This window comes from Melospiza georgiana, chromosome 20, assembly GCF_028018845.1.
Source record: "Melospiza georgiana isolate bMelGeo1 chromosome 20, bMelGeo1.pri, whole genome shotgun sequence".
Classification (NCBI taxonomy): domain Eukaryota; kingdom Metazoa; phylum Chordata; class Aves; order Passeriformes; family Passerellidae; genus Melospiza; species Melospiza georgiana.
This window is the reverse complement of record NC_080449.1, coordinates 10,429,683-10,453,884: the sequence shown is the minus strand read 5'-3', so window position 1 is coordinate 10,453,884 and position 24,202 is coordinate 10,429,683. Positions and strand designations below refer to the sequence as shown.

General features: G+C 55.6%; 1 protein-coding gene across 2 annotated transcripts in view; it reads right to left on the bottom strand.

The window, feature by feature from the left end:
* Positions 1-1,525: 1,525 nt before the first annotated feature.
* NOTCH1 (notch receptor 1) overlaps positions 1,526-24,202 on the bottom strand; it is a 42,711-nt gene continuing 20,034 nt past the window's right edge. The window contains exons 5-34 of one of the 2 annotated variants that reach the window (XM_058038258.1): positions 21,830-21,952; positions 21,460-21,693; positions 21,217-21,372; positions 20,923-21,108; positions 20,397-20,510; positions 19,642-19,755; positions 18,460-18,693; positions 18,007-18,117; positions 17,092-17,284; positions 16,715-16,860; positions 16,067-16,180; positions 15,103-15,222; positions 14,719-14,871; positions 14,088-14,316; positions 13,761-13,962; positions 13,506-13,659; positions 13,080-13,264; positions 12,802-12,934; positions 12,238-12,495; positions 12,025-12,137; positions 11,014-11,585; positions 9,871-10,299; positions 8,924-9,072; positions 8,076-8,292; positions 7,656-7,746; positions 7,318-7,483; positions 6,333-6,628; positions 5,505-5,652; positions 5,296-5,393; positions 1,526-4,881 (exon numbers count right to left, since the gene is read on the bottom strand). In XM_058038258.1, the coding sequence (XP_057894241.1) occupies positions 3,406-4,881; positions 5,296-5,393; positions 5,505-5,652; positions 6,333-6,628; positions 7,318-7,483; positions 7,656-7,746; positions 8,076-8,292; positions 8,924-9,072; positions 9,871-10,299; positions 11,014-11,585; positions 12,025-12,137; positions 12,238-12,495; positions 12,802-12,934; positions 13,080-13,264; positions 13,506-13,659; positions 13,761-13,962; positions 14,088-14,316; positions 14,719-14,871; positions 15,103-15,222; positions 16,067-16,180; positions 16,715-16,860; positions 17,092-17,284; positions 18,007-18,117; positions 18,460-18,693; positions 19,642-19,755; positions 20,397-20,510; positions 20,923-21,108; positions 21,217-21,372; positions 21,460-21,693; positions 21,830-21,952 (6,914 nt within the window). In that variant the 3' untranslated portion in view covers positions 1,526-3,405. The remainder of the gene's footprint in view (positions 4,882-5,295; positions 5,394-5,504; positions 5,653-6,332; positions 6,629-7,317; positions 7,484-7,655; positions 7,747-8,075; positions 8,293-8,923; positions 9,073-9,870; positions 10,300-11,013; positions 11,586-12,024; positions 12,138-12,237; positions 12,496-12,801; positions 12,935-13,079; positions 13,265-13,505; positions 13,660-13,760; positions 13,963-14,087; positions 14,317-14,718; positions 14,872-15,102; positions 15,223-16,066; positions 16,181-16,714; positions 16,861-17,091; positions 17,285-18,006; positions 18,118-18,459; positions 18,694-19,641; positions 19,756-20,396; positions 20,511-20,922; positions 21,109-21,216; positions 21,373-21,459; positions 21,694-21,829; positions 21,953-24,202) is intronic. The other variant, XM_058038259.1, reaches the window with a different exon arrangement.

Sequence of the window (24,202 nt, the reverse complement as noted above, 5' to 3'; positions counted from 1 at the left end):
TTCCATGGTATTTAGCCCCCTCTTTCCTCATCCCGTCCCTCTGACCATTCCTCATGGAAAATCCCCTGCTCTGCAGCCCCTCTTGTTAAACCAGCCCACACGTGCTGCCTCTTGCAACGTCACATTATTTTCCACATCCTCATAAACCCTTTTTTTTCATCTATTCCAGGCCAAATTGCCCGTGAGTGACTCAGTTTTACAGGGGACCAGGCAGGAGAGGATCCTTCTAATGCCTCCTCCCTTTGGGATGAGCCTGTCCCAACCCCATGGCAGCACTGGGGACGTGCAGGATGGGATTTGGGATGGGAATTTGGGATGGGATTTTGGGATGAGCCTGTCCCAGCCCCATGGCAGCACTGGGGACATGCTGGGATGGTTCTAGGATGGGAATTTGGGATGGGATTTGGGATGGGAATTTGGGATGGGATTTTGGAATGAGCCTGTCCCAGTGCTGTGCTGGGTTCTAGGATGGGAATTTGGGATGGGATTTTGGGACGAGCCTGTCCCAGCCCCGTGGCAGCACTGGGGCTGTGCTGGGCTGGTTCTGGGACGTGGGAGAAGCCTGGGCTGGCTGGGATTCCTGAGCAGCTCCTGTGTGAGTCACTCTGCAGGCAGACGCACCCCGTTTGGAGCATTCCAGATGGGATGCAGCCACAGGCAGGGGGTGACACATCCTGGGAAGCCCAGCTCCCTCCAGGATGTCCCTCTGGCTGCCGAGATCCTCACTGGTGACATTTCTGCAGAGGGAAGAGGGTTTGTTCTCCCTTTCCTGGAACGTCACCCCCCCCCGAGCTCTGAAGGTGCATTTCAGTGCTGAGGGTGGCACGTGAATGCCACTGTCACAGCAGCAGGAGCTGACCAGCTGGACAGCAGGTGTGTGGTGGCCCTGGATGCGTCTGGGGCTGGACACCAGGCCCCTGCACACACAAACCCTCTCCCTGCCCAGCCACGGAGTGGAAAATACCAGCATTCCAGGCTTATGGGATTTGGGAGGAGGTCAGTGGCCCTGCTATTTATATCCAGTTATTTGGGGACTTTGCAGCTGCATTTGCACTGCAGAGCCCCTGTGGGGTAGAGAAAGAATGAAACGAAATGAAATGAAATTAAATTACCTTAAAAATCTTGAGCACAGCAAGGACAGCAAACATTTCTGGGTGGCACAAGTAAAATTCCCTCTTGGTGCTGCTGTTCATGGCTTTTTTTGAAGATGCACGAGGGACATTCTTTACAACAATTTTTCCATGTTTCCTCTTTTAGATCTTGACCTAATGATGGCCTGAGGATATCAGAGCACCCACAGCAGATAAAAAGGCACCTGGGCAAAGCCCCTCCTGCCTTGCTCAGGTCAGTGAGAGTTTAGCAGAAGTTAAAGAGAAATCTTCATTGTCCAAAGCTCCTCCCTGAGTTTTCACACAGAGAAGAAAATGTTGAGGAAGTTCCAGCCCTCTGTGCAAGGGAACATCTCTGAAAGAAGGGTGTCAAATCCAGAATTCAACTGACCCATAACAAAAACACCAAGTTCCAGTTTTAGTAAAATCTAGATGCCCAGAAGCATCATTTATTGCAAATCAGTTAACCAAAAAAAATACATCATTTTTGCAAACTACAACTTTGCATGTAGATAACTTTATTACAGAAGATATCTTTTCTGAAACTACACTCTAGTTTATAAAACATAGGAAGATTCAACACCACGTGATGTTTTTATCACTCATATTAGGCGTGTCACAATAACAATGGTCTGAAATGTTAACTAAGATGAGTGCTCAGCAAGGCACTGTGCCTTGAGAAATATCCATTTTATTTGGTGTTCTAATAGAAAGGAATGAGGAAAAGGAACCCTTTTCTCAGGTTTTCTTGATTAACTGCTCTCTATCTGCCTGTCCCATACACATTATCTAGTCTGAGGGTGTCCGCTTGCTTTTGCACCCGAGTGAGTGATATTTCAACACCTCTATAAGGTGATATATTTATGATATATTTAAGACTTGCTCATTTAGATTTTTGAAACAAAATCCACCTTTTCTTAAAAAAAAAAAAACCAAACAAAAAAAACCCCAAAACCAAAAAACCCCCCATATTTACAAACATTAAATCTGCCACAGGCTTATACTATATTTTACATGATACACAGAAAGAGTGCACATCAATATAAAAAAAGATGCATCACTCCAGGCTAACGTCACAGAACAAAATGTCAACGTCTCACAGCACAGCTGTGCTGGCCCCTCGCCCTCCAGTTTGGCCAGTCCAGCCTCCCACCAAAAAGCAGCAGCACATCCCACTGGGCACCCAGTGAGGGCTCTGCCAGAGGGGCACGCGGGGGTGGCAGTGTGATAATGCTTTGTAATCTCACTCTGGGTGTCTGCACTGCCAGACACGCCCTCTCCTAAAAAATAGGCAGGCCATCCTTAAAATAAGGATGTGGTTTACAAAGTTTATATTGGCATTTATTTCTCAAAACAGTTACTCAAACGCGAAAACAAAACGAAAAATCAGTAAAGATATTCAAAGTAAAATTAAGTCTCTTTTGTGTATATACTCCATAGTTATGGGCTTGCTCTCTTGGAAGTTTGGTAAATACATTTGTTTTTGATGGGGGACAGTATTCATGTTTTGTAGGGTTTTTTTTTTTAGCTTAGAAACTGTTCTTACAGGTCTATAATCCTGATTTTCTTTTTCTTTTTTTTTTAGATCATAAAAATCATTTAAATATATATTTTTTTATATATATAAAAACAAGAGAGAACAAAAATTTCTATTATCAAGGCAAATGTACAACTATATAATACTGAAATTTAAACAAAGATTCATGACTGGTACCATAAAATGTCCTCTCATATAATTGCAAAGGAAACATTTTAAAGTACATTTAAAAAATTTGTCCATACTTAATTTTTTTCCCCTTAAGGAGTGGTACTTAGTCAATTTTTCCTTCCCCTCTTCTTTCTCACCTCTCTTTCTGAATTGAAAGAGAAAAAAAATAAATTAATGGCATTTCAGAATCACAAATCGTTGCTTATAGCTTTACATAAACATTTCCTCTCAAATCAAACACAATGAACCCCCCCAAACAAAAGAGAACATCCTATAAAAACCTAATTTGTTGATTTCTCGAAACACAACTGGTGTCCCACACTGAGTTCTTAACAATAGAACATATAAATAAAAAGGCAGTGTTCTCATGTAAAATAAAAAGTACATAAATAAATACTAAAAAAAAAAAAAAAGGAATTAATTTGTCTTTTTCTTGTCTTTTTTTTTTCCTTTTTTATAAAAACATATTTAAAAAGGATCCTTTAATAAAAGCATCCGATGCGTCCTTTTAAAAAAAAGAGAAAAATCTCCCTTGAGCTTCTGGCTCGCAGCGAGCGTCTCTAAAACACCTTTTTTTTGTTTTTGCTTTCACTTGAAGGCCTCGGGGATGTGTCCCATCTGTGACTGCATACTCGTGGGAGGGCTGGAGATGCCCTCGGACCAGTCGGACACGTTGGAGTGCGGAGAGGAGCTGGACCACTGGTCCGGAGACTCCGGCGACGGCGTCAGGAAAGGGTGGTCGGGCACCTGCAGCTGGTGGCTGGGGGTGTTGTCCAAGGGGGAGGAATAACTGTGCTGGGAAGGAGGGGTCAGGAACTGCGTGCTGGTCATGGGCTGGGCCAGGGAGGAGGGCAGCGAGGTGGGCAGCAGCTGGGAATCCTGCGGCAGGATGGTGTGCACGGCCATGGCGCCGCCGCTCACCGGCTGCAGCTCGGGCTGGCTCAGCTCCGTACCGAGGAAATTCTGGCCCAGGTTGGAGCCGCTGGGGTTGTGGTGCTGCTGCGGCTGCTGCGGCGCCTGCTGGGGCTGCTGGGGCTGCTGCTGCTGCTGCTGCTGCGGGGGCTGCAGGTTGGGCTGCTGGAGCTGCTGCTGCTGCTGCTGCATCTGCTGGAGCTGCTGGCTCTGCATCAGGTGCGGCTGGGAGGCCAGGCGGGTGTTGGGCATGGCCTGGTAGCTCATCATCTGCGACAAGCTGGTGGTGGGCAGCCCGTTGTGCAGCGAGGTCATCATGCCGTGCTGCAGGTTTTGGGGCTGCTGGTGAGCCCCGGGCTGCAGGTTGCCTCTCAGGGGGTTGTACTGGCTCTGCACCATGCCGTTCTGCAGCCGGGTGAGCCAGTCACACTGCCCGTTCAGGCTGGCCCCGCTGCCCACCGAGAAGCTCATGGGGGCACTGCTCATGGCCGTGCTGGGGCTGGACACAGGCAGGTGGGACAGGCGCGGTGGCACCGAGTCGAAGCCCATCCTGCTGGAGCTGCCCATGGCCATATCCTGCTTGCCCGCCATGTTGAGGTGGTTGATGCTCAGGTGGGCGTCGGGCATGCCCGGCAGGTGGTTCAGAGGCATGGAAGGGGACTGCTGGAACGGAGAGGTCATCAATGGGGGAGAGGCCACGTCCGAGAGGTACCCGTGCGGCGACTCCAGGGAATCCACGGGCGACAGCACCCCGGAGTTGTCGAGCAGACACCCTTTCCCATCCTGCGACTTTTTCCTCCGCGCTTTGAGGTCTTTGGCGTCCTTGCCGTTGCAGCTCAGCCCCTTGGTGCTCGGCTTCCTGGCCTTCTTGCCCTGCACGGCGGGTTTGAGGTTGCCGATGTAGCTGCTGGGGGAGCAGAGCGGGGGGGACAGGGTGGGAGCCCCCAGGGGCCCGTTGTGCAGCGTGGGGCTCCGCACCAGGTTGTACTCGTCCAGCAGGCGCACGATGTCGTGGTGCATGCGCTCCTGCGCGATGTCCCGCGGCAGCCGGTCCATGTGGTCCGTGATGTCCCGGTTGGCAAAATGGTCCAGCAGGACCTTGGCGGTCTCGTAGCTGCCTTCTCTGGCTGCCAGGAACAGTGGGGTCTCCTCCTGCAAAGCCAGAAGGGTTTGGTTAGGGTTGAGTTCACAGATTCTCCTGGCTAGCACTGCCCTGAGCTCCACACCCATGTCATTGGGTGGCCACCATCTCTCCTCTGGTGAGGGTTTGCTCCTTCTTTTTCCTACCCTCCTGAGCCATGTCCTTGTGCTGGTATCAGACCAGGAACCCAGAACATCCTGGATGTGGCCACAAAGACACTGCTCACCAGGCACTGCATGGCCCCTCAACATCACCCCTACAACCAAATCCCACACTGCTCCTTTGAGCTGAATCCAACTTCATTCACAGCAGAACAATCAAATCAGAGTCTCAGTGCCAGACATTTGTATTTTAGCCAGAAATTACTCTTTAACAGACTCCCCAAATGGTTCTTCACTCTCATATATCAGCCTAGGAGATCCTACCTTATTATTCTGCATGTCCTTATTGGCACCATTCTTCAGGAGCACCATTGCAGCTTCCACATTATTCACAGCAGCTGCCCAGTGCAGGGCTGACTTGCCTGGAGAGGGAAACCACAAAATACAACGAAGATTAGAGAGTACTGAGATGAACAGCAAGCATCCCTTTTGTCCCATGGCTGGGTGAACTGGTGTTCTAGCTGCCTCAGTACCTAAATCATCCACGGCGTTGACGTCAGCGTGGCAGTTGATGAGGTCATCCAGCATCCCCTCCACAGCCAAACGAGCAGCCAGGATCAGGGGAGTGGTCCCGTCATGCATCCGGGCATCCAGGTCTGTCGCCCTGTTCCGAATCAGGATCTGCCACAAAGCAGAGGGAACACAAACGTTAGGAGGGGCAGACAGCAGGGCACCCCAGGTATCTCAGGACCCGCAATGCCCTTTCCAAAGGTTCATCTCTCCAATTCTGCTCCCAATCCAGGGCTGCTGCTGTGGTGCTGTTCCCCAATATAGCAGTGCTGAGAAGGCCCCAACGAAGGAGGAATGATGAGGAGGACTCCATCTCATCAGAAGGTTAATTAATTACTTTATTATACTACTTATTCTGTACTATATTACATCTATATTACATTACATCTAAACTGAATCTGCCAAGCACTCAACCCTGCACACACTGCACAGAATCTCAGGGCAGTCAGCCCACAGTCCTGACACACACACACACACCTGGCCCTGATAGGCCAAGGAAACAAAACACCATCACTTTGGGCAAACAATCTCCATATTGCATTCTACTTCTGCACAAACACAGCCACAGCAAATGAGATAAGAATATTCTTGGGAAGAACCGCGCCTTGCTTTTCTCTGTGAAGAGAAACGTGCGGCCACACTCCGAGACAACAGGGACTCCAATATTTAATACCGTCACCCCACACCTTGCCCAGGTGAGCAGGACACCCCGCGATAAAACCCTTCACGCAGCACCACGATTCCCCCACAAACCCCAAAACCAGCAGGGCTCTTTTTGAATCACAGCTCACCTGGAAGACGCCCTGCGCGTCAGCAGAGACGGCAGCGTGCAGCGGCGTGCGGCCCATGTTGTCCTGGATGTTGGCATCGGCGCTGGCCTCCAGCAGGCGCTTGGCAGCGTCCGAGCGCGAGTACCTGGCGGCCAGGTGCAGCGCGGTCTCGCCCGTGCGGTCCGTCTGGTTGTGCAGGCTGGCCCCCTGGTAGATGAAGTCGGAGATGACGGCGGGAGCGTCGTCCTCCTCCTCGCTGTTGCCGGTCTCCAGCCCTCCGCCGCTGCACGAGGCGATCATCAGCGGGGTGAAGCCATCTGAAAGCACAGGGGGGCTCAGGATGAAAAAGGATTTTTGCCCTTGTAATGCAATAGGGCTCTGGCAGATGCTCTGCCTGCGATAGATGCTTATTCTCCTGGGTGCACCCCGAGACTGAGTTCCTGACTAGTTCTGAACATCAAACAGGAATGTGCTTCCTCTGATATGGATCTGAAATTCCTTAGTGGTATCTCACTGCTTTTCCTATTTCATCTGCTCCATGTAAGGTGCAGTTTGTAAGGAAGGCTGCTCAAAGCAAACAGAATATGGAAAATACCTTCATTATTTCAGAGGACAGTTTCACAGACATGGGGAAGACCAAGTGTTAGCAGGAATTTTAAAAGCTATTAACCATTGTGAAAAACCTTAAAGGAAGGCTGTGAAACATACAAGTTGGGTGGGAGGAGAAGAATATAGGAGCAGCACAGAGATAACCTGGGTGATTTATTAGGTACTTCTGTAATTTCCACCTCAGTTACTGAACAAAAGAGCTCTCATGGAAAGCAAAATGTGACAGGATCTCTCTCTAAATCACACACAACAGCAACCCTGTGGTGCAGAGCTTGTAGCAGCGACTCTGCACCAGCAAGGGACAGGGACGGCTGAGGGGCTGCTCCTCTCTCTGCAGGGGCTCAGGGAGGGTTCCACATCAGCTGCCAGCCAGTGCAGAAGTGCAAGGGGTCCTTACCCGGCCCTCTGACGTTGACATCCATGCAGTCAGCATCGATTTCCCCCTGTGGAGGCGTGGGGGCCATGGAGGAGATGCGCAGGTCAGCGGCGTCCAGGTGCTGCTGTGTCCACTGCCGGTGATCCGTCTGGTCATCCGTGTCCGGCAGCATCGCCTGCTCCTCGTACTGAGGGAAAAAAACAGCAGGGAGTGAGCCCCCAGGAAAGCACCTGGGCTGAGCTCCAGCCTGGGAAGCTCTGCGAGGCTCCAAGGTGTGCGTTTGTCACAGGCAGGTTTGCAGGTTTGCTCCTTTTGTGACAAACCCTGCAGCACAGGCAGGGAACAGGCAGAGGGCTTACCCTGAACTTCTTGGTGTCCAAGGTCTCCTCATCACCCCACTCATTCTGGTTGTCATCCATCAGCGTGCCGTCCGAGGCATTTTTGAGGGGTCTTTAAAAATAAAACCACAGCAAAAGTTATCTCCTCTGCAGCAACTGTTTGTGATGTTTGTCCACGCACAGGCACAAACTGAAAGAAGAACCAACCAATTTCCAGGAGGCTCCCCTCAGGCTGCATTTCATTTTTTACCAAGTGCAAAAAGATTACAAAGCACGAACCAGACAGAACATTGCTTTTTTTCCTCCATGCAGAACTTTAAGCCCCCTGATTCTTCTCCTCCCTGCCACACCACCACCAACACACACAACTCCAGCAGGCTCTCCCAGCAGAACCCTGAGCAGCCCTGCAGCGTCCATCGGCTTAACAAGCAAATTACTCACTTGAGCCCAACAGAATCCTCCCCGAGGGGCTCCCGCCGCTTCTTCTTGCTGGACTCCGTCACTTTGAAGCCCTCGGGGAACCAGAGCTGCCCGTGCTCCCTGCGGCGCTTGCGGTTCACCAGCACGCCCAGCCCGATGAAGGCCAGCAGGACCAGCGCGGCCCCCACCACGTACATGGGGTACAGCTGCGAGTTCTTCGTGGGCTCCGCCGTCTCACCTGCACAGCACGGGGGCACACAGAGATGCTGAGACATTAGGCTGCATAGCAAACCGGGGACGGAGTGGAAATGAAGGAAAATTTGTTAATAGAGGTACCTAAGTCTGATCTAAATCAGCGGCAAACCCCCCCCCCCTCAAAATAAGGTCATTTTATACGCTATTAATCAGAATTGCAAACTATCGGCAAATTCTCGGCTGCACAAGGCAGCCTGCACCAGGAGACAGCTTCACTTTTTTCTCCTTTAAGGAAAAGGATTAGCAAACTTCAAATCATTGCGCTTGCATTGAGCTGTTAAGACAAAAGGATTTAGGGGGGATTTTCAAGATACAAACTTCAACTCCTTGCATGTCACTGATTGATTGGAGCTGCTTGGGTTTTCTTTTTCTTTTCTTTTTTTTTAATAACTTTTAGAGTGATAATGATTTTGAAATAAAACCTGGAATAAGCAAAAATAATAAAGTGGGCTTGCAATTTTTTTAAAGAAAAGACTTAAAGGAAAAAAAAATATATATGTGAGGTTATTAAAACCAGACTGTGCTCAAGTGCAGCAAATTGACAGATAACTAAACTCAGGGAAGGCTGGAAAGTTTTGGCTGTCTCTCCTCCTCTAGTGACCAGCTGTACTTACTTTTGACAGCTTCTATTTTGTAGGGGATGTTCAGGTTGCCAAGGGAGGCCAAGGCTCCCAGGAAGGCTGCCACATCAGTGGCACTCTGGAAGCACTGGGAAGATGACTGGATGCACTGGCGGTTATCAATTTCCAAGTAGACAATGGATCTGTGAGAGAGAAGAGTCAATAAGGAACAGGGGGAGATGACCACACTGAGGACACGGCCAAGCCCTGTCTCCCTTCCCTCTTTAACCCCCATCAGTGGGAATTAGAAGGTGGGAACCCATCTCCTTGCTCCCCCGTGGCCCAAAGCCTGCAGCTCACACTCGTGGTCTGTTGGATTTGCCTCAGTGAATGTTCACCAAAAATCCAGCTCTTTATCTACAGGAATGGAAGGGAGTCTCTGCTTCACAATGTTTTATAATTACCCAGACACTACAGTATCTTAAATAATGCTGTTTGGGAGCCTTCAGATGTTCTCATATCAGTTTCCCTGCTCTAACTCCTTTGCTTTCAGGGGCTTTTGATTGAGTCCACAGAGAGGGAGCAGGTTAGATGTGTATGTTTACACCAAAGATCTCCAAACACAGATTGCAGTAATTGAGTTCTACAACAAAGCTCTAGAAAGCATTTCCCAGGGAGAAAATGAGGCTTAACTTAATGACTTCCTGAAGTCAGACAGTCGGTCAGGCCAACCTCTGCTTCCAGGTCCCACCCAGCCCAGCCCTGGCTCCCAACAATGCCCAGGACTCCTTCAATCGTGAGAGTCAGGCAGCCTTGTATCAGGGACTCCTGAATGATCTCTCCATTTTCCCACATGAGAGCAAAATCCGGTTTCTGTTCACACAGAAAGCAACATCTAAATACAATTATCTGGCCTACATCCTTCCCTTCCTAGCGTGTCACTATTACCAACACAGAGAGCACACTCAGAGTGCTGCTCAGAGAAAATGGACCCCTCTTACCCTCTGATGTCCATCTGATCGAGCTCCCTCTTCTGCCTCCTGCCAGCCCTGGAGTAGAGGCTGCTCTTCACTTTGTTGATGACAGCACTGGACATATCTGACCAGTCCTCTGTGGACCTCTTGATGTAATGTTTTTTCAGCTCCTCCTCGTTGCCATAGTACGGGAAGATCATGTACTCCCCCTTGGCGTTCTTCTTGAAGACCACGTTGGTGTGCAGCACGCGGCTCAGCTCCCGCAGGAAGTTGAAGGAGTTGTTCTTCAGGTTCTCGGGGGTGATGAGGACCACCACCACCAGCGTGCCATCTGCCAGCTTCTCTGGCATGTTGTTTGCACAGTCCAGACCATCCCACTCGCACTCAAAATTGTTGCAGCCCTGGTCGCAGTGCCCATCGGAGAAGTGATCTTTGCAGTACTGGTCGTACAGAGGGCTGGGTGGAGGAAGGAGCAAGGCAGAAGAAAGAATTAGACCAAGCAGTGCAAATCACACCAGTCTGCTGAGAAAAGCAGTGGTGGTCTCTCTTTTGTATAAATGTTCTTCACCCTGACAGACACCAAACCAGTTTACATAGAAAGCAGCTGTGTCATGCAGCACTGTGAAGCACTCACTGCTGCAGGTGAGAGAGAGCAGCTGTTAAATTATAAAAGAAAAAGTGAAAAACTGCTGTGACTCAGAGAAGGCATGGGGACACAGAATAGTTACTAAGACCACAGTTGGTCCAGGAATCTGGGACTAAGTTCCTGCTGTTGCCAAAGACAATGTTTGGGAAATGCTTGGATGTTAACATCATCATGTTTCCTGGCTGCTTTTCCATCTGGGGTCTCCCTGCCTTGAAACTGACTGTGTTACTGCTGTGAGTTGGAGAAAATCACTTTTGTGGAGTGATACAAGAAAGGACAGGGAAGCCATCTGCAATGAGTCAAACCCAGAGAGCTTCCAAGTAGATGTAAACTCAGAAGGACCACAGGGAGATGTGATGATTGCTTGAGCTGCAGCCACACAGGCAGCAGAACAGAATGTTGGGAACGAACAGCAGCCCCGAGTCTAGGAGTTTTACCAGATACAATCAGAACAACCAGAGGGTCACCAGAGATGCTGACCCTGATGGGCTTCAAAACAAGAAGGTTCTAAAGAAGCCACTTACTTGCACTGCCCCTCGTACTTCTGGCAGTCAAACCCATCGTAGAGGCAGCCAGCATTATTGCACTGAGAGTCACACTTGCCATCGTTGAAGTACTTCCAGCACTGCAGGGACTGGGAGCAGTTCTTCCAGGGGTCGTTGAAGTTGAGGGAGCAGTCGCCCCCGTCCCAGCCGCACGCGTGGTTGTTGCACTTCCCGTCGCAGATCTTGTTGCCGGCGTAGCCCGCGCACACGGCGATCTCGCACTTCTCCTCGATCTTGGGGGGGATGATGTCCTGCCCGATGCCCCCCTGGAAGTCGAAGTCCAGGATGTGGCAGTTGAGGCCGTTGAAGTTGGCGGGGCAGTTGCAGCGGTAGTAGGGGGAGGCGTCGCCGGAGAACTCGCAGGTGCCGCCGTTGTAGCAGGGGTTGGAGGTGCAGGGGCTGCTGGCCGGGTACTGGCACTCGGGGCCCGTGAAGGCCGGCGTGCACATGCACTTGGAGCTCTTGTGGATGGAGATGCAGGTGCCCCCGTTCAGGCAGTGCAGGTTCCCGCAGGTGCGGGAGTCGTTCTCGCAGGTGGCGCCCACGAATCCCTGGGGAGGGCACAGCAAGGAGGGAGTCAGAGGCAGTGACGCTGGGCTATGACCAGCATTAACACACGTGTGTTCTGGGAAATTAAAACCCACCCTCTAAAACTGGTGATGGGCAAGAATAATCTTGTATGTAGAGCTTGTTAGAGCATCCCCTCAAAATAAAGGGAGCTCTTCTCCACAGCTGCCTGTCCCACTTTGTGTGGTGCAAATAACACAAATCACATTCCAACCTGTTCTACCTTCAGGCCTGAGCCATCTTCTCCTTAATTCCAGCATCCTTGCAAGCATGGAGGGTGCACATTTATGGATGCACCAACAGCAAAGCATCCTCCCACTCATGCCTATCCCAGCTGGGGAAGCCTCAGGGACTAAACTGGCCTCTTGACCACCGCTCATGCCCACACTCATTCCCTCCTCCTGGAGAGGAGCAGGCACCTACCGGGGGGCACTTGCAGATGAAGCCACGGCCAGTGTTGCTGGCAACAGCACAGGTTCCCCCATTCCTGCAGGGTTTGCCCTTGCAGCCGTCCACCACGGTGTCACAGCGACGGCCTGCGAGGGAGAGGAGCGCGTGAGGAGCAGAGGAAGGCGTGCCTGGGGGGGCTGGGGGCTGCAGGCTGGGCCCTGGGAGCACAGGGGATGCAGGGCTCACCTGCATAGCCAGGTCTGCACTCGCATTTGTAGTCGTTGACCCGCTGCACGCAGTTCTGGGTGCCGCGGGCGTCGCAGGGGTTGGACAGGCACTCGTTGACATCTCCCTCGCAGCGCTCCCCTACAAAGCCAGGGGGGCAGATGCAGCTGTAGCCACCTACCCGATCCTTGCACTTGCCATTGTTAAAGCACTTGGGCCCCAGGGTGACAGGATCAAAGAAAGGGCTGCAGTCATCCACATTGATCTCACAGTGCACCCCTAGAGAGAGGGGGGAACAACCCACACAGCTCATCAAACAGTGTCGGGGGGCCTGCTGCTCCCTTGTGTCAGCCTGCCCTGCCCAGGGGCTGAGCCTGACCACGTCAGTGGCAGCCTGAGCCACCTCTGGGGCAGAAGGGACATGGCACCACGTGGCCAAGGCCCGTGGCCTTGATGGCAAAGCCCACGAGCAAACACAAACCTCGCCCGCTGCGTTTGCTGCCGCCAGCCCGAGCAGCTAATGAGCAGAATCCAAGGATATCTGCACTCAACCCACTAATGCCCCAGCCTGGGGAATTAATTTACCTTGAGTTCCTCGGGGGCAGGAGCATTTGTAGGTATTGATGAGATCGATGCAAGTTCCTCCATTCTGGCATGGGTGAGACAAGCATTCATTGATCTCCTCTGAGCAGTTAATTCCATGATAACCAGCCACACACTGCAAGGAGGAAAGAGAGGAACTATCAGAGAGGAGCACAGCCAGCACCCAAATCTCCAACTTGGTAAAGGGGCATCACGCAAGGGCAGCAGAAAAATAGTAACTGAGGCTTTTCCCCTGGGAATTCCTGCCCCCAGGCACCCACCTCGCAGGAGTAGCCTCCCAGGTAATCTGTGCAGGTGGCTCCATTCTGGCAGGGGTTGGGGGAGCATTCATCCACCTGCTCCTCGCAGTAGCTGCCGGTGTAGCCGGCTTGGCAGCGGCAGAAATGAGTGTTGCCAGTGTCAACACAGAGCCCCGAGTTCCTGCAGAGGTGTGCCACATCGATACCTGCCAGGGAGAGCAGAGTGAGATGCAGGGACCTTGGTGACACCCACACACCACAGGGCCATGTCCTGGCCACACACATCCCACAGGAAATCACAGCCTTGGGGGTGCATTGCTAAAGCAACCCTCGAGACTGCTGTCCCAAAGATCCTCACCATGAGAGCTGGGCACATCCCTGCTCAGTGCCCAGCACAGGGGACACCTGGCACCCCAGCCTGGCCCTGTACACAGGGCAGGGCCTTACCTTGCTGCTTAGCAGCCACCTCGCAGGACACGCTGGGGACGTCGCAGTAGAGGCCTGTCCAGCCACTGTTGCACTCACAGTGGTACAGGTTGCTGGTCTGCCAGCACTTGCCTCCGTTTTTGCAGGGCGAGGAGTCACACCAACGCACCAGGTTCTGGGGGAGCAGAGCAAGGCAGGAGGGTGAGGACCCAGCAGGGAGTGGAGACCGCAGTGACCCCCAGATCCCCACAGCAGCGCCCACCCTAGGTGCTGTACCTGGCAGTTGAGGCCGGTGTAGCCCTGGGGACAGGTGCACTTGTACGTGCCGTAGCTGTCCTGGCACGTGCCCCCGTTCAGGCACGGCTTGGAGTCACACTCGTTGATGTTGTGCTCGCAGTAGCTGCCCGTGAAGCCGGGCAGGCAGACACAGGTGAAGGTGTTGATGCCATCCACACATGTGCCACCGTTGAAGCAGGAGCTGGGGACACAGACACCCAGTGAGCCACAGCTGGTCGTGCCCCATGCAAAGGGTCCCCACACCAACCCCAGGGCCGTGGGGCAGCACAGGCACCTCAGCCCCGTGTCCCAGCTCCAGGGCTGTACCTCTCTGTGCAGTCAGGGGTGTTGTTCTCGCAGTGGATGCCGCTGAAGCCGGAGGGGCAGGTGCAGGTGTAGCTGTTGACGCAGTCGGTGCAGTTGGCCCCGTTCTTGCAGGGGTTGCTGGCGCACTCATTGATGTCCTCCTCGCACTTGGGCCCACGGAAACCAGCCAGGCACTCACAGAAGAAGGTGCCAATGCCATCGGAGCAGGAGCCACCATTGTGGCATGGATCTGGAGAGAAGCGATGTGCACGTGAAGATGTGATGGGTCCAGCAGTAGTGCTGCAGCCCAGCCTGGGAACTGCCCCACAGCACTGTCCCCATACACATTCCCTGGCCATGTGGAGATATGGGATGGGAATGAGCCCCTGGACTGGGCAGAAGCCACACCAACCCCTCCAGGAGACTGGGCACAAGGAGAACCCATGGCACACACAGTCCCCCAGCCTCCTTCCTCCTACTTTGGACTGACACAGCTCAACAGGGACACGCCTGAAGCGGCCCAAAAGCCAAGCAGGGCTCGCAGCACAGCCCAGGCCACAGAGGCAGCCAGAGCTGGTCCATACATGGAGAATCCCAGCCCCAGGAAGGGTGATGAGGCCCAGGCTGGGCTGGGGGCAGCCCCTGCTCTTACTGGGCTTGCAGTCGTCGATGTCGGTGTCGCAGTTGCGGCCGGAGAAGCCGGTGCGGCAGGCGCAGCGATAGCTGCCGTTGGTGTTCTGGCACGTGGCCCCATTCCTGCAGGGGCTCTTCACACACTCATTGATGTCAATCTCACAGGTCTGACCTGGGGACACAGCAGGACAGGGATTGTGTGGGCTGGGGGTGCTGGTGAAAGCCCCAGGGGTGACAATGACATCCTGGGCAATGCTCACACCAAGGCAGAAGCCAAGGGATGCAGGCAATGGTTGTGTCCCATCCACCCAGCTGAGCCATGGGGCAGGTCAGGACCCTCCCCAGGGCTGGGGTCCCTGAGGGAAGGGGGGAATTCTAACCCCCAAAAGGGCCATGTCCATACCTTGCCAGCCAGGGGGGCAGCTGCAGGAGAAGCTCTTGTAGTCCTCTGACTCCTGGCACTCGCCACCGTTCTTGCAGGGGCTGCCAGCACAGGGGGCCAGCACATCCTCACAGGTGGCTCCTGCACAGGCACAAGCACCTGCTGACACCCTCCAAAAGGACAGGTGGCCCAAGACCCTGCTCTCCCTGTCCCCTGCCCTGCTGCCAGTCTGGGCAAGGTTCTGCACTTCCCCAGCACCCCAGGGCAGCCCAGATGGGGCTGTCTCCTCCATTTTGGTCACCCATGACCCTGAACCCCCACAAACTTTTATGCCCTGGCTATGTGGGCTGCATGACAGCACTGCACACTTCCTTTGGCAGGGAAGTGCTGCTCAGGGTGTCTTTTCCCCCTTGCTCTCCCTCCCCCCTTCCCTCTGCGCTGCTTTTCCTGTTTACGTCCAGCCAAGGGACGCGTTCCCTCCGAACCCTTATCTTCCCTGTCAGCCAATATCTCCTGAACTGGCCTTTGCTATTTTCCAGAGCCTTCCCCTCCCTGCCTGCCCAGTCCTGTCCCCCCCCAGGGGTTTCTATGGCCACTGCAGAGGGCAGGAAACAGCTCACGGCTTCCTGCGATTGTGCAGGGCTGGCGGGCGGAAGCGCGGGGCCGGCAAACAGGAATCGGCTCAGCAGAATCCCCCCGGCCCCTCGGCCTCGCATCGCCCTTCCAGCACCAGCACCATGGCTGGGGAGTGTCACTGGGGCAGCCCCTGGGTGCTGCTGCCACCCTCCAGGAGGAGGAGGAGGAAGAGGAGGAAGGGAGGAAGCTCCTGAAAATTTCCTCTGGCTATGCGGTGGAGAGGCTGCGGTCAGGACAGAGTGAGGGAAGCCTTCATGCCCAGTCCCAGCTCGCTGCATGTGCTGGGGACCAGTTTGGTGTCACACGTGAAGCAGAAGCTCCGCGGGGCTGTGGTGGGTGCTCCCCTCACCTGTGTAGGGCAGGAGGCAGTTGCAGGTGTAGCCAGCAACGTCATCAATGCACGTGCCCTGGTTCAGGCACGGGTTGGAGGCACATTCGTTGATATTGGTCTGGCAGTTGGGGCCTGTGTTGAGAAAAACAGACACACGTGGCTGTGATGGAGGTGTGCTGGTGGCAGGGGGCTGAGGGCACAGTGGGGACACGGTGGCAACGACAACAGCACACCCACTGCCCTGGGAAAGCCTGCTGTGCTCAGCTCCAGCCCTGAACTCTGCTGAAGGTCTCCAGGAGGGCTGCACTGCCGCAGCTCCCAGCCACACCTGGGGCTCCACTGTCCCCAAAATGGAGCCTCCAGTCCACCTGACACCATGGAACACCCACCCACAGCTTCCACCAGGCCTCAGTGCGGGGAAAACAAGGCAGCATCCCTAGCTGCACCCTTAGAATCATGGAATCACAGACTTGTTAATGCTGAAAAAGCCCTCTAGGATCACCAAGTCCAACCATTAACCAGCATCACTATGTTCCACATCCACACCCCTTTTGAACACTTCCAGTCATGAGGACTCCACCACTTCCCTGGGCAGCTTGCTCCAGTGCCTGACCACCATTTCCAGGAAGAAATTTTTCAGAATATCCAACCTAACCCCCCACTTACCACTGAAGCCCTCCCTGCAGGTGCAGATGTAGCCACTGGTCATGTCCTTGCAGGTGCCACCGTTCATGCAGGGGTTGGATTCACACTCGTTGTTGTTAATGTCACAGTTTGTCCCACTCCAGCCAGGGTCACAGTCACACTTGTAGCTTTGGGAAAAAATTGGGGCATAAAGAGCTGGTCCATCCCAGCCCTCTAGGCTGCACCAGCCATCATTTATCCAGCAAATCCTGTCCCTCCAGGGAAATAGCCCATGGCACTGGCTCAGAGCATGGACAAGCACCAACTAGGGACAGATGCTCGCCCTCCTCTAACCCTGATTTTGTGGGGTCCCTTTGGTCCCTGCAGCCCCCCAGCAGCCCCTGCACTCTCCAGCCTACCCATTCAATCCATCGTGGCATTTCCCATGGATGCAGGGGTTGCTGTTGCACTCATTCACTTCAGACAGGCACTTGGGGTCGTGGAAGCCCTCGGGGCAGAGGCAGGTGAAGCCATTGATGCCATCCTTGCAGGTGCCCCCGTTGTGGCAGGGGTTGCTGGCACACTCATCGATGTTGATGTTGCACATGCGCCCTGGCAAAGGGGGAGCAAGGAGCAGTGACCCCATGAGCATGAACAGCACGGCCTGGGGAGTGCACCCACCAGGCATTCCCCCCTCCAGCCACCCAGGGAGTGTCTGCTGGAGGCTGGGATCTCAGGACACACTCTGCTGGCCGCCCTGCACAAAGGGTGACTTCACACCCTGCATCTCCTGCCTTCATTAAATGGGACTGGGAAGAGGCTGCTCTGGCCCAGGAGGGAACAGCGAAGGGAGGAGGTTTCAGCCTGCAACCCAGGGAGGAGGTTTCAGCCTGCAACCCAGGGAGGACGTTTCAGCCTGTAACCCGGGGAGGAGGTTTCAGCCTGTAACCCTACCTGCCATGGCTGACAAAGCCAGGCTTTATTTCAGCTCCCGGCGGGCCCGAGGACAAGGGGCCGCGCGAGCGGGGAGCGGCGGGGGCTGCTCCCATCAAAGCCCTCCACCATTTCCAGCAGCCATCAAACAAACCAGTTGGACAAGGCAGCAACCTGATACCCATGGGAGTGGGCGCAGCAGGAGTCGAATTCGCAGCACCAGACACCCCTTTGATTTCGGACTGAGCCGGGGTCACCCTCCTGAACAAGCAGGAGCGCCGGAGGGTGTAAAACCTCCTACAAGCGGGATGGCAGCATCCCCCCTCCTTATTCCACCCTTGTCCTGGTTTTGTGAGGCACCAGCAGCTGCAGGTCCCAAGGGAGTGAGGCCCTGCTCTCACCTGTGTACCCCGGCTCGCAGGTGCACTCATAGCCATTGATCTTGTCGATGCACTTGCCATAGTCACAGGGGTTGCTGGCACAATCATCCAGGTTGATCTCACAGTTGGGGCCTGGGGAGGAGAGGGGGGTTGTTAGGGGGTCCCCAAGAGGAGAGGAGTGTCATTGGGAGGTCCCCAGACCCATCAAAGCAGTGAAATGAACCCAGCTGGCACCAGCTGCCACCGCCGCCCCACAACAAAGCGCCTCCGCCATGGGCAGCTCCCGGCTGGGGCGCGGTTCCTGCCTGAGCCGGGCACCAAACCGGGAGAACTCGCCCTCACCTGGGATGCCCCAGGCTGGCCCCGGCACCAGGGTGGCTGCTGGTGGTGGCCCAGGGCCAACCTGCCCGAGGAAGAGGACGGGAGTGGGATGCTGCACCAGCACTGCCGAGCCAGGGGTTCCCTCCTGCTCACCTGTGGTCCCTTTGAGGCAGATGCAGTTGTAGGCGTTGTTCCTGTCCTGGCAGGTGCCCCCATTTTTGCAGGGCTGGCTCTGGCACTCGTTGATGTTGATGTCGCAGCGGTGGCCGGTGTAGCCGGGCTGGCAGAGGCAGGTGAAGGAGGCGATGCCGTCCTTGCAGGTGCCGTAGTGGCACGGGTCAGGGTCACACTCATCGATGTCGATCTCGCAGTGAGCACCTGTGAAACCTGCCGGCAGCAGGAGAGACACGGGGTGAGGGTGGGGGACACGGGGTGAGGGTGGGGGACACTCCTTCCCACCCTCTCCAGGTGTGAGTTAGCACACTGGGGCGCCTTTACCTGCCCCACTGTGATTGCTGGGAGTGGGGTGCAGGCAGGGAGCACCCCGATGTGCTGCTGGGGGGGCTGCTCAGCCCCCAGCCCTGGGGCTTTGTCCCGGGGTGCACAATGCCCTGCATTAAAGCAGCCTGGGCTGCAAGCAGGGCCCCGCGCTCGTCCCAGCACGCACGGGGGGGCTGGCTGCAAGCACCCCCCAATAATAACCCCCCCGGCAGCTCCTATTCTCCTGGCCAGCTCCCTCCCCGCCGGGTTTGGGGGTGGAGAGCCGAGGACAAAGTACAGCTTTGACTAGACCCCGCCAAGCCCACATAGCAGCTTTTCATCGGGGCTTGGCATTAGCAAGACACTAATTAGAGGCCATTCAGCTGGAAGATTTCTGGCGGGAGCTGCTCCACAAAAGAGCCACTGTTTGCCACCAGGGCTCAAGTCATCATTTTGTGCAACTGCTCCTTGGGTTTCGGTCGGCCAGCCCCCAACGGCCCTGCACCTTGCATGCCCATAGAGGCAGCTTTATTCCTTCCTTCCTGCCTTCCCCCTCGCTGCGGGCGGGAGCACGGTGGGACGGCGGCTGCGGGGCCACACCTAAGGAGTGCCAGGCTCCACACACCTGGCTCCAGAGCCAGCAGGCTCCAGAGCTCGACTTGTTCTGCCAACAGCAGGGAAAGGGACATCCTGCCCTGCTGTCACATCAGCAGGGACCAGCCTCACTGATGGATGGCTTGGGGACACCTGCCACAGCAGGTGCTTGCAGAGGCGGGCACTAAATGATTTGTCCATGTGGTTTTATAGCACATCACGGAGCAGGTGATCCCCACAGCCCCCCCAGCATCCCCTCACCTTCAGTGCACTCGCAGCTGTAGGTGTTGGGGCCATCCACGCACTTGGCACCGTTCTTGCAGGGGGTGCTGGCACACTCGTCGATGTCAAACTGGCACAGGTGCCCGTTGAAGCCTGGAATGGAGGGAGAAATCACATCCCTGCATACGGCTGGACCCGCCAGGCTCCCCTCCCCACCAGGATCCCCTCCTGTCAGCCTCCCCTCCCTGCCGGGCTCCCCTCCCTGCTCCCGCCAGCCCCGCATCCCGGCCGGGGCGCAGGGTTTCCATGGGGACGGCTGCTGGGGGCCCTGAATGCGGGGCTGCGACCCACCATTGAGAGCATCTTATTTACATCTCTAGAGGAGCAAAGTCTCTGAACTTCAAAACCTCCTTTCACAGATTAACCGTCTCCCCATTCTCTGCTCCACCCCGTGACTTTGACACCGCATTCAAAGCCGCTGGCGCGGCCCCCCCCAGCCCCCAGCCCTCCTTCCCAAAGAGGGGCCTTTTCAAGTGCAAAGCCGTGGGGTTTAATCCTCCTTCCCCTCTCCCATGGGCGGGAGCTGGAGCCGCATGGCCTGCACGGGGCTCAGCCCCTCATCCCAATTGGAGAAGCTCCCTCCGAACACCAAGAGGTGCTTGCTACGCTCTCCCCATTTCGGAGGGCTATGAAATTTAAGGAGCCCGTTCTTGGCTTGATCCAGGATGCATCCTGGCTTTGTTCCCACCACGGGGGCAGTGGGATGGCAGCTGGCAGTGGGAGGGTGCCCGTACCAGTGGGGCACTCGCAGTGGAACTCGTTGATCTTGTCCAGGCAGTTGCCGTTGTGCAGGCAGGGGCTGCTGGCGCACTCGTCCGTGTTGATCTCGCAGTAAACCCCCTCGTACCCTGCCGAGAGACCCAGCACTGTCAGCACCCTGGCACGGGGCTGGCAGAGCCCCACTATGGGTGAGTTACACCTGGGCACATCTAGTCCTCCCATCTTTAAAAGGCAGCTCAGGAGCTGTTCTATGCGTGGTGGGATTTGATGCACAAGCTGCTCCTTGGATCAACAGGTTTTGGCTCGATCCAAGCCAAGGTTGGCAAGAGGAGGAGTTCAGTGTAGGGCTGGTGGTGCCCAAATCTCACTTCTTGTGCCCCCACCACACAACCTTTACTGAGCTCTTTGTTTTCAGTGCTGTCCCCAGGCACACAGGAGATGTTGACCCAACCCTGCACCAAGCTGAAGCTCAGGGCACTCAAAGCCCACCCACTGCCCACCCCCAGCACCAAGGCTGATTGCACAGGGCTGCCCACACACCGGGCATGCAGATGCACTGGAACTCCCCAATCTGGTCCAGGCAGGTGGCATCATTCTGGCAGGGGTTGGAGAGGCACTCATTGACATCGATCTCACAGCGAGGGCCTGAGTAGCCCTGCAGACACTGGCACTGGAAGGACCCTTGAGTGTTGATGCACTTTCCTGCGTGCTCACACGGGTTGGCTCCTGTAAAACACAAGCACAGCTCTCAGGACTGCTCCTGGCTGTCCCCCTCTGGGGACACTCCTTCCCACCCTCACCCCTGTCACGCTGCTGTCCCCTATGTGAGCTCACCCAGCGAGCACTCGTCCACGTCCTGGTTGCAGGCTGGCCCCATGTACCCCGAAGGGCACGTGCAGATGGCTTTGCCATTGACGGGGTTGGTGTCACAGTTGGAGCCCTCGTTGCAGGGGTTGCTGATGCAGGCATCATCCAGGTGGCACAGCAAACCTGGGCACCCAAAGGCACGTCAAGGACGACGGGCACCGAGGAGCCAGGGGACACGCGGGGCAGGGGACAGGGGGGGACAGGGCTGACCTGTGCGGCCGTGGGGGCACTCGCAGTAGAAGGAGGCCACGCGGTCGTGGCAGGTGGCGCCGTGGAAGCAGGCGGCCATGGCGCAGTCGTCGATGTTCTCGCTGCAGTCCTCGCCCGTCCAGCCGTTGACGCAGACGCAGTTGTAGCCGCCGTGGTTGTTGTGGCAGGTGCCGCCGTTCTGGCAGGCGTTGGGCATCAGCTGGCACTCGTCCACGTCCTCAGTGCAGTACTGACCTGCCAGGGGACAGGGAACCTGCTTGGAGCTGGCACTGACCACTCCCAATGTGAAGCAGGACGGCTCTGCCCACACTGTGCCCATCATCCCCGTGCTCCCAGCCCAGCCCTGTGCCAGACCCGTTCCTGGCATTACCTGTCCACTCAGGTGGGCACTGGCAGTTGTAGGTGTTGACGCCATCCACGCAGGTGCCCCCGTTCTTGCAGTTGTTGCCTGGGCAGTCGTTGATGTTCTCCTCACAGTTCTGACCCGTGAACCCTGCGCAGAGGAGACACCTGCCATGATGCCAACTCACCCACTGGCTGTGTCACCACTGTGCCCCTCACTACCCCCTCTCCAGCAGGTTCATTATCAGGTGCTGAGCGTGTGCCAGGTGGCTCTGAGCACCTGCCTGGTTTGATCTTCATCCCCATTCTGCCTCTGCTGCCAGAGCCTCCAGCCCCGGAGACTGCCCCGAGCAGCGGAGGATCTGACTCCACACAAGCCAGAACGAAGCAGGGCTGCTCCCACGAAGGCTTGTGGCACCCAGTGCTGAATCACCAGTGTTTAATTTCACTTGTAAAGAGCCTCAGCAGCAGCGCTCGCCCCTGAGGGGGATCCAATCCCTGCCAGGGCGAGCCAACGTCCCACACGGCGCTGGGTTCATCCCAGCCCACCTCCTGCTTGGGTTTGTTATCACCTCCAGCTGATAGCATGGAAACCCTGCCGCCCCCAGCCTCTGCAGCAGGAGCACAGCAGCCAGGCCCTCCTCAGGACATCTGCCAAGCCACCTCCGACTGACATTTGTGTTAAAAGCTTCATTTACTGTACAACCCTCAAAGCTCTTGACCCAGTGGCTTGTGGTTTGGGGTGGCAATGGCAGCCCACAGTGTCAGTGTCCATCTGCAGCTCCTTCAGACTCCTCAGGGTGTTCTGCAGGTCCAGACCAGGCTGCTCCCCACCCAGGTCACCTGCACAGGTAAGGACCAGGTGCCCAGGCTCATCCTCTGTGGGACCCCAGACCCTGGCCCAGTTGGGAGCTTTCCCCTCACTCTCTCCACATTTTCCTCTGCCCATCTCCATCACATGGGGTGCAGCCACAGCTTTTTATGATTGCAGATAACATTGATCTGCACCTCATTTTTAAGCAGTGGGGCCGAGCCTGAGCAGCCATAGCTCCCAATGTCCCAGATACCAGGATTAACTCATTTTGAACCATCCAAATGAGTAATTAGCACGGCAATTACTTTAAACTCAGGGTTACATTCTGCAGCGATGGCACGATAAAACAGCCAAGATTAGTTTAACTTGCAGAAACCCGGTACAGCCAGGCCTCTCCAGGAATGAAAAGGGGACATTGTTCCCCGTCTGCTGTGCCACATACCAGCATATCAATCACCCCCTTATCACGGGCAGCAGCCCCCTGTCCCTCTGCTGCCTGCAGCTCCTGCATTGTGTGTGACGGAGGAGCTGCTGAGGGACCTGAGCAGGGGCTGTGCCAGCCCACGGGAGGTGAAGCAGCTCCTGCAGGATGCAAATCTCCCCTGGGAGCACCCACGGAGCCGCAGCTGGGCGTGACAGTGCTGGGCTGTGCCCCGGGCTGTGCCTCACCCCGCCGTGCTCAGGGAAAGTGCCTCGTCAGCAGAAGGGCAGGGCAGGGCAGCACAGCTCCTCCTGCACCTCCTCTGGCAGCTCCACCTGCCCATCCCTGCGGGACAGGGCTGCCCCAAAGGACAAGGAGCATCGCTCGTCCTGGAAGGAAAGGTTTCCTTCCTGGCACTGCTGGCTCATCAGCCCCACACCTCCCTGTCCCCAAGGACAGGAGCTCTGCTCCAGCCTGGGTGAGCTCTGGTGGGGTGAGGCAGGAGACCCTGCAGGGCCCTGTCTGTGCTGGATGGTTGATGAGATTGCTGAGGCACTGCACACAAAAGCTTTGGGAAGGGCGTGGAACCTCTGAACCTGTGTCAGACATCAGGACAAGATCCCCCAGAGAGCTCACAGGGATCACTCATCTGCCCCAAGCCAGGCTGGGTGTGGGTGTCTGTGCCATCTGGGAGACCCCATGCCCACCCTGATGCCACGTCCCCAGCAGGGATGGGGCAGGAGCTCAGGGAGGGAGGCTGGAGCTCCCCATGGCAATGCCCAGCAATGCAGAGCAGAGAAACCACCCAAGCCTCACCCTGCTCTGGCCACTGCAGGGCTATGGGTGACCAGAGGATCAAACCAACCCCACAAGAGGCTCCTCAGGCACCACAGTGCTGCCCACAGCTTCCTCCCCAGGGACAGGGCTGTGCATCCCCTGCACATCTGCACAGCTGGCCAGTGTGGCTGGCTGGGGTGAGGACAGCCCTTATCCCAGGAAACACAACCTGGTCTGAGCGTGGCTCTGGGCTGAAACTCCACTTTCAATTCTCCAGCTGACCCATGGAGCTGCTCAGTCCCTTCTGCTCCCTGCCCTTACTGCACTGCAGGCCCACTGTCTGAGGGCAGAAGTGAAAGGGCTTGCTGGGGTCAGGCAGCCCTTTCACA